We start from the raw sequence: 8,027 nt of genomic DNA, 5'->3' as shown, positions 1-8,027 counted from the left end.
TTACAAAGATTTTTATTTTGAATGTAAATAAGCCGCACCTGTCTATAAGAAACAAAATGTTGGACTCCTCACAAGTCCCCCATTTTTAGAGATTCTGTGTGAAACTTCTTTATGGTTTGTGATGCTGTAGGGTATATCTGGTGTGAGTCTGACCAGGAATCAGGTGGATGTTCTTGGGAATATGGCCTGCACACTGGAATTCTCCTACATTCAGAACTCTGACCCTCTCATTTTGGAGAAACTAAAGAACTGTGAAGATCTTTCTGATTCTCAGATCACTGCTATACAGTCACTGCTGCTCAGTGGAAACACTACTTATGGGTAAGACAGAACATCTTGTGCATTAGCACATATCTTTTACATATGTGGTAGAGTTGTAGAAAAGAAAAATCACATTTTAACATTTAAATTGAAAAGCCTAAAAAGGTCATGAAACAAAATAAATAATGTGTGTTTGTATTTGTATTATATTATTAGTATTATATCTTTGACATTATTTTTATTTAATCAGTAATCCATCAACATGGAATGAGCAGACCGTGGAACAACTCGGCATGCTGGCTGTTTATTTCAAATCAGACCTCTGCAACAAGCTTAGCTTTGTATGTAAACATGTTCAGCTTTGCATTTATGATTTTGATTGATTTATTAACCCAGTGTTATACTATCTGGACTAATTGAATGTGTGTTTGTGTGTTTGTGTGTGTGTGTGTGTGTGTGTGTGTGTGTGTGTGTGTGTGTGTGTGTATGTGTGCATTGTTTATAGAATGTAAAAGGAAAGTTCTTTCAGTCCTGAGGAAGCAGAAGCTCCCAATAAACAAACTAAGTGCATTCTTTACAGAATGCAACTCAGAAAGCACTACAGGTAATGGTACATTAAGGTACATGGACAGGTTTTAGATTCTGCCCATTACTGAGTAACTCTAAACCTTCTGTGTCTAACAGTGAGCAAGATCACAGCAGCAACAATTGCAGATACATCGTTTCCTTACGGCTTTAACTCCATGCTGTTTGATCTGTATCTGGACATCGATGTCCTACAGGACAACCTGGCAGCCATTACTGAGAAAGTGGTGGACACCAGCCTCCAGAATGTCATTCTGAACAAGTTAAACCAGGTATTATGAGAAATACAAGGTTGTTTGTTCTTTTCTACCATAGTATTCTGTTATTTTCTGCAGTGTGTGTTTAAATATGATTCTTGCATGCTATATGTTTGCAAAATGAATAATCTCTCAATCAAGGTTTGTTTTTGGGTTATAAGTTCAAAGTCAGACTTTGTGTGAATGTTGGATTTACCCAAATAAACTTTTGGATATTGTGTGCCAGGTGGTATAATAAAATTTTTGAAATTTTGCATATCTAGATTTATCCATCAGGCCTTAATGATGATGTGCTGCAACTACTAGGTTCCACGTCTCGGGTGGCATCTATTGATGCTATTAGCAAATGGAACATTACTATAATTGATACGCTGTCCTCTTTACTGGACTCAAATGATGGAAGCTGGGAACCAGAAAAGGTAATGGATGGATGTAAAAGTGTGTGAGTGTAAGTTTAAATGTTTATGAGAAACAGAGAGAGAGAGAGAGAGAGAGAGATAAAGACCTTTAAAGTATTTTTTTGCCATTTATTTATTATTTATCTTAATGCCACATTCCTCTCCTCTGAGAGAGATGGGAAGAGAGAAATCATGAGCACCTGCAATCCTTTAATCAGAGAAACAGAGAGAATCTCTAATCCATCAGAGAACGAGAGCAAGACAGAGAGGAAGAGAGAGACCCAATATAGAGGAAGATCTGTGATCTGTCAGTCCGCTTGAGCACTTCAGGCATTACCGCCTCAATCACAGAGGAAACGCCCACTCCCAACCAGCTGCACGGATATGGCGTATGATTTTCTGGCACTTATAAGGACGCCTGAATCCTCCAGTCAGTGCCAGATTGTCTTTAGGCTTGCCCTGATCACTCTCCAGCGTATTCTGTTTTGCTTATTCGTTCTTTTGTTTGTTCTTTGTCTCTGACCTGACCATTCTGTCCTCCGGCTCGGCTCGCTCGCTGAGCGCTCTGGTTTCCGGCTCGGAATCCTCACCCTCCGCGACATCGGCTCCGTGAATCGGCTCCTGAATCGGCTCCCTGAATCGGCTCCCTGAATCGGCTCCCTGATCGACTCCCTGAATCGCCTTCCCGATTCAGCTCTGCACAGCTTTTCTCCCCTGCTCCTTTTGCATCTGCCTTGGATCCTATAACCTGAACTTTCTGACAGAACAATCTGGCCAACATGGATCCCGTGGATGTACCTGCCTCTAGCGCCGCTTAACGGCCTTGTCTCGCCAACAAGTGGCGCAGGAGCAACAAATCCAGAACCTCTCTACTGGCGTGCAGGAAATCATGGGATTTTGCGCACGCTTTGGTGACCGGCTCACCACAGGTGCTCCGCCATCATCATCTGCTGCTCCGGCCCGGCAGGCCCCTGCTCCTCCTACCGCCCCTTCAGCTATGCGTGAGCCTCAGCTCGCGCAGCCAGCCCGGTTTTCGGGCAACCCTGACTTCTGCCGATCATTTATTATGCAGTGCGACCTGATTTTTAGCATGCAACCCTCCCAATTCGGTACAGAGCGCTCCAAGGTGGCCTACGTCATTTCCCTCCTGTCAGGCCGAGCCCTAAGGTGGGCCACTGCGGAGTGGGAAAGCCAATCACCCAACTGCAGATCCACGCCTTTTCTGCCGAACTCCGGAACACACTCCGGAACAACGGTCTTCGGCACATCTACGCCACGCCAAGATGCCGCCCGCTCCCTGGTCTCGGCCGCACAGGGGCATCGCTCTGTTGCGGAGTTCGCGGCTGAGTTCCGGACCCAGGCCACTGACAGCGGATGGGATCGCATCGCGCTTTATGACACTTTCCTCCAGGGCCTCTCCTCTGCTGTTATGACGAACTTGCCGCCGTGATCCACCCCAGGATCTGGATTCACTGATCTCACTGGCTACACGCATCGATCGGGCGCATAAAGGAACGCCGCCGGAGCGTGGTTACCCCGCTCAGAGCCTAGATCCTCACAGTCCTTTAACTGCGAGCGGTTCCCCTCCTCGTGTTTCGGGTTCTGGCACCCGCTCTTTCTCTCCGCCAGGCCATGGAGATAGGACGCCACCACCTGACCCCGCTGAGAAGGAGAAACGCCGGTCTCAGGTCTATGCCTCTACTGCGGAGGTAAGGGCACATGGCCGCATCCTGCCCAGTAAAAGGCAAGGCTCGTCGGTAAAGGAGGGAGCACCCACGAGCCACGCTTTCCCCGCTCCCTCCAAACCCACTATCTTGGTCCACCTCCAGGTTGGCCCCAAGGCACGGAGTTGGCTGCCTGCCGACCCGGGCTGATGCCAGTTCATCGACTCAAGCTTGCCCAGCAACTGCTGGTTCCCATGGAACCCCTGCCTGAAGCTCTGCTGATCAGAGCCCTGGACGGCAGCCTTTGGGCCGGGCCACGCACCGCACTAAGCCTCTGCTCATGTCAGTGGGGAACGACATCGAGTGGCTTTCCTTCCTGGTCATCTCCTCTCCCCAAGCCCCCATTATGCTCGGGTTCCCTTGGCTTCAGAAACACAACCCACGTGTTGATTGGATGACAGGGCGTATTCTTGATTGGGGTGTGCATTGCTTCGGCCACTGCCTTGCTCTTCCTCCACCCAAACCACTGCCGGCTGTCACTCCCGAGCACTCCGATATAGCGTCGGTTCCTGAGATCTATCATGGCCTTGCGCGTGTTCAGTAAGGCCTTGGCTACCTCCCTGCCTCCCCACCGGCACTTCGACTGTGCCATCGAACTGCATCCCGGAGCCAGTCCCCCTAGGGGGCGCCTGTATCAGTTATCAGCCCCGGAGAGGACTGCCATGAACCAGTATATCCAGGAGTCCCTGGCAGCAGGTATCATCCGACCATCCTCCTCCCCAGCTGGTGCGGGTTTCTTCTTTGTCGAAAAGAAGGATAAGTCCCTACGCCCATGTATTGACTACCGGGGTCTTAACGCGATCACTATCCGGAACCGTTACCCCTTGCCGCTTATGGCCTCGGCGTTCGAGCTCCTGCATGGTGCCACGATCTTCACTAAGCTGGATCTACGCAACGCGTACCACCTGGTGCGTATCAGGGAGGGGGATGAATGGAAGACCGCCTTCAATACCCCAGCCGGTCATTACGAGTACCTCGTCATGCCGCTCGCCTAACCAACGCCCGCCGCCTTTCAGGCTCTGGTCAACGAGGTCCTCCGTGACATGCTCAATACGCTTTGTGTTTGTCTACCTGGATGATATCCTGATCTTCTCCCATTCCATGGACGAACACGTCCGCAGGTGCGCCAGGTCTTGGAGACTTCTCAAGAACGGGCTCTACGTAAAACCGAGAAATGTGAGTTCCACACCTCACAAACCTCGCTCCTGGGATACCTGCTTTCCGCCGGTAATATCCGGATGGACCCTGCCAGGGTCCAGGCAATCCGGGACTGGCCGACCCCCACCTCCCCGCCATTTACAAGGTTCCTGGCTTCGCCAATTTTTATCGCCGCTGTAAAGGGCTATAGTTCGTGGCGGCACCCTCCACCTCCTGACGCCTTCCTCCGCTGCTCTTCTGGGGCCCTGAGGCTGAGGAGGCATTTCTGGAGCTTAAGCGGCGATTCACGGAGGCGCCCATCCTCATCTTTCCTGACCCGGTTCGGCAGTTCGTTGTTGAAGTTGACGCCCGTGTGGAGTGGGGGCAGTGCTCTCCCAGGTCTGCCCTGAGGATAACCGCCTGCATCCTTGCGCTTTTTTCCAGGCGCCTTAGCTCCTCTGAACGTAACTACCCGGTGGGTGAGAGGGAGCTCCTGGCTGTCAAACTGGCCTTGGAGGAATGGCGCCATTGGTTGGAGGGTGCGGAGGTCCCCTTTCTGGTCTGGACGGATCATCGCAACCTTGAGTACCTCCAGTCGGCTAAACGACTCAACCCCGACAGGCTAGATGGGGCCTTTTCTTTGGCCGCCTGGTTCTCTCTTCGCATCGCCTGGGAGCCGGAATGTCAAGCCTGATGCGCCTCTAGGGTTCATGCCCTGGAGGAGGAGGAGCCATGCCCAGAGACCATCCTTGCCAAGTCTGTGTCGGTCCACACCCTTAGTCTCACTTTGGAGGAGCGGGTCAAGAATGCCCAAGACAGGGGCCCTGTCCCCGAGGGTTGCCCCACTGGTCTCCTGTTCGTCCCCGAGGTCTCCGCCTGGAGTTCTTCAGTGGTGTCACAACCCCTGTTCTTCTGTCACCCCGTCAGCCTCGCACCTTGTCTCTGGTCAAGGCACGCCTGGTGGCCTTCAGTAAAGGACACCCGGGACTTTGTCGCAGCCTGCCCCGACTGTGCCCAACACAAGAACCTCGTGGCCGCCCCAAGGTCTTCTTCGCCCCTTCCTATCCCGAACGCCTGTGGTCGCACATCGCCATGGACTTCGCTACCGGGCTGCCCATTTCCAGTGGCAACACGGTTGTCATGACGGTCATTGATCGGTTTTCTAAGATGGGCCACTTCATCGCTCTACCCAAGCTGCCATCTGCCAAGGAAACCGCCAAGCTGGCCCTCCAGCACATATTCCGCCTCCATGGTTTCCCCAGAGATATCGCTCGGACCGCGGACCCCACTCGGCGCAGTTTTGAGGGAGTTCTGCCGCCTCCTGGGCATCTCGACCAGCCTCTCATCTGGGTTTCACCCCAGACGAACGGACAGACCGAGAGCTCAACCAGGATCTTGAAACCGTCTCCGCCTCCTTTGCAGTCGGGAACCCTCCTCCTGGTCGGACAAACTTTTATGGATTGAGTATGCCCATAACACTCTTCCCACTGCTGCCACAGGACTTGCGCCTTCCAGGTGGTCCACGGTTTTCTGCCGCCGTTTTCTCCAACCAGGAACCCCGCCGCTCCTTCTGCCGCTCTTTTCTTCCGACGCTGCCGCCGAGGCTGGAGAATGGCCCGAGCAGCCCTGCTCAAGAATGGCATAAGGCTTTGCCAGGGGCCAACCGTAGGCGGTGCCTAGCCCCCGCCACTGCGTGCCGGGCAACGTGTGTGGCTCTCACTGGACCTTCCCTTAAGGCCACCTGTCGGAAGCTCGCCCGCTCATCTGCCCCTTCCCCATTTCCAAGGTCATCAATCCTGCTGGCCCTCCGGCTCAGGCTCCCCAGGGCGCCCGGGTCCACCCCACGTTCATGTGTCTAGGGTTCGACCCGCTCAGGCCTGCTCCTGGTGCCTCCGCCAGGCCCCTCCGCCCGCCTGGGTCATTGATGGGGGTCCTGCCTACACCGCGGCGCGCCTGCTCCGCCTCCCGCTGCCGTGGTGGTGGGGCCTTCAGTACCTTGTGGATTGGGAGGGCTATGGTCCTGAGGAGCGCTCCTGGGTCCCCTCCCGCTTTATCCTGGACCCTGACCTGATTGCTGGCTTTCATCGGGCCCACCTGGGCAGCCTGTTGGGCGTCTGGCCGCCCGGGGGTACTGTCAGCCCGCTTGAGCACTTCAGGCGCCTCAATCACAGAGGAAACGCCCACTCCCAACCAGCTGCACGGATATGGCGTGACCTGACCATTCTGTCCTCCGGCTCGCTCGCTCGCTCGCGCTGAACGCGCCCGGTTTCCGATGGCTCGCGCTGAACGCGCTTTCGGTTCGGTCTGCTCAGCTCGCGCTGAACGCGCCCGTTTCTGGTTCGGCTCTGCTCTGCTCGCGCTGAACGCGTTTCGGTTTCCGGCTCTGCTCTGCTCGCGCTGAACGCTGCTGTTTCCGGCTCGCGCTGAACGCGCCTGGTTTCCGCTCGAAATCCTCACCTCCTCGGCATCGCCCGTGAATCGGCTCCTGAATCGGCTCCCGGAATCGACTCCCGAATCGACTCCTGAATCGGCTTCCCGATTCAGCTCTGCACAGCTTTACTCCCCTGCTCCTTTTGCATCTGCCTTGGATCCTATAACCTGAACGTTCTGACAGTGATCCTTTATAGAGTGAAAGTAAAACCATCTGTGACCCTATATAGAGGGGAAGAGAAAACATCTGTGATCCTTTATAGAGTGAAAAAAAAATAATCTGTGATCCTTTAAAGAGTGAAAGAGAAAACATCTGTGATCCTATGTAGAGAGAAAAAGAGAGCTAGGTCATGTTTGAACCTATATAGCGAAGAGAGAGCATCTTTGATTTGGTATAGAGTAAAAGAAAGAGCGTCTGTGAGAGAAAGAGAAAAGAGAAACACAATTACATTTGGCAGATGCCCTTTCCAGAGCAATTTACAATTCTCTCACTTATACAACTAAACATTTGTGGGTTAAGGGTCTTAACATATCTAATGCTCAGACAATTATGTGCTTGCTACCTGAATATTGTTTGTGTTTTTTTTTCTAGAGTAAAGCAATCATCATGAGATATCTGAACATTGATATTCATTCTCTGGGAAGTGCTGAAATAAATATCATTGGTTCTTACATCTGTACATTAGACATCAATGTACTGGAAAATATCACTGCTGAGAACCTAATGTAATTACACACACAAACATGTTCATACATCCAAAAGTAGGCAAAAGCAAAATGATTTGGGTATGGTTGTGTTCATGATGTTTCCTTTTTCTATGCAGAATGGTCCTGCCTCAGATCTGACTTTGTGTTCGACTCAACAGAAATCTGCTCTGTACATCATTGCCAAATCTTCATTTATCAATCTCCGCAGCAATGCCACTACGTACTACCAACTCATGACACCCTACCTAGGTAAAACAAATGTCCACTTATAAGAAAGATGAGACACACAAACAAATACATCTTTTAAAAGAAGTAGTTGGTATTAAAAGTAACCACACACACACACACACACACACACACACACACACACACACACACACTATGATGCCAAGGCAGAGGTAGAGGGTTTGGTTTCCTGTATCCTATACATACACAATAAAAATACATTTAGCATGTCTCTATGAATTTGATTCATGAATGAATTAAATATCGCCAGCATGTTGGCCAGCCATACGGCATCGCCGATA

The 8,027-nt window shown here is 51.6% G+C and overlaps 1 protein-coding gene across 1 annotated transcript; it reads left to right on the top strand.

Annotated features, from left to right (window-relative positions):
• The first annotated feature begins 782 nt into the window (after positions 1-782).
• LOC124377999 (mesothelin-like protein) lies at positions 783-7,638 on the top strand. The gene is made up of 5 exons (XM_046837437.1): positions 783-865; positions 946-1,118; positions 1,367-1,522; positions 7,385-7,518; positions 7,617-7,638. The coding sequence occupies exons 2-5, from the start codon at positions 1,005-1,007 to the stop codon at positions 7,636-7,638; spliced, it is 426 nt and encodes a 141-aa protein (XP_046693393.1). The 5' UTR covers positions 783-865; positions 946-1,004.
• Positions 7,639-8,027: the final 389 nt, after the last annotated feature.

The sequence above is a fragment of the Silurus meridionalis genome, chromosome 24 (genome assembly GCF_014805685.1).
Source record: "Silurus meridionalis isolate SWU-2019-XX chromosome 24, ASM1480568v1, whole genome shotgun sequence".
Taxonomy (NCBI): Eukaryota; Metazoa; Chordata; class Actinopteri; order Siluriformes; family Siluridae; genus Silurus; species Silurus meridionalis.
Note: the sequence above shows the minus strand (reverse complement) of the source record. Positions and strands in the feature narration are given on the sequence as shown.

What these genes read in the sequence shown, in the direction of transcription:
- LOC124377999 (XM_046837437.1), top strand. Translation starts at nt 1,005, where the DNA reads ATGCTGTTTGATCTGTATCTGGACATCGATGTCCTACAGGACAACCTG. An exon ending in GAAGCTGGGAACCAGAAAAG is followed by an intron (nt 1,523 to 7,384) that starts GTAATGGATGGA and finishes TTTTTTTTCTAG; the next exon opens with AGTAAAGCAATCATCATGAG. An exon ending in ATCACTGCTGAGAACCTAAT is followed by an intron (nt 7,519 to 7,616) that starts GTAATTACACAC and finishes TTTTCTATGCAG; the next exon opens with AATGGTCCTGCCTCAGATCT.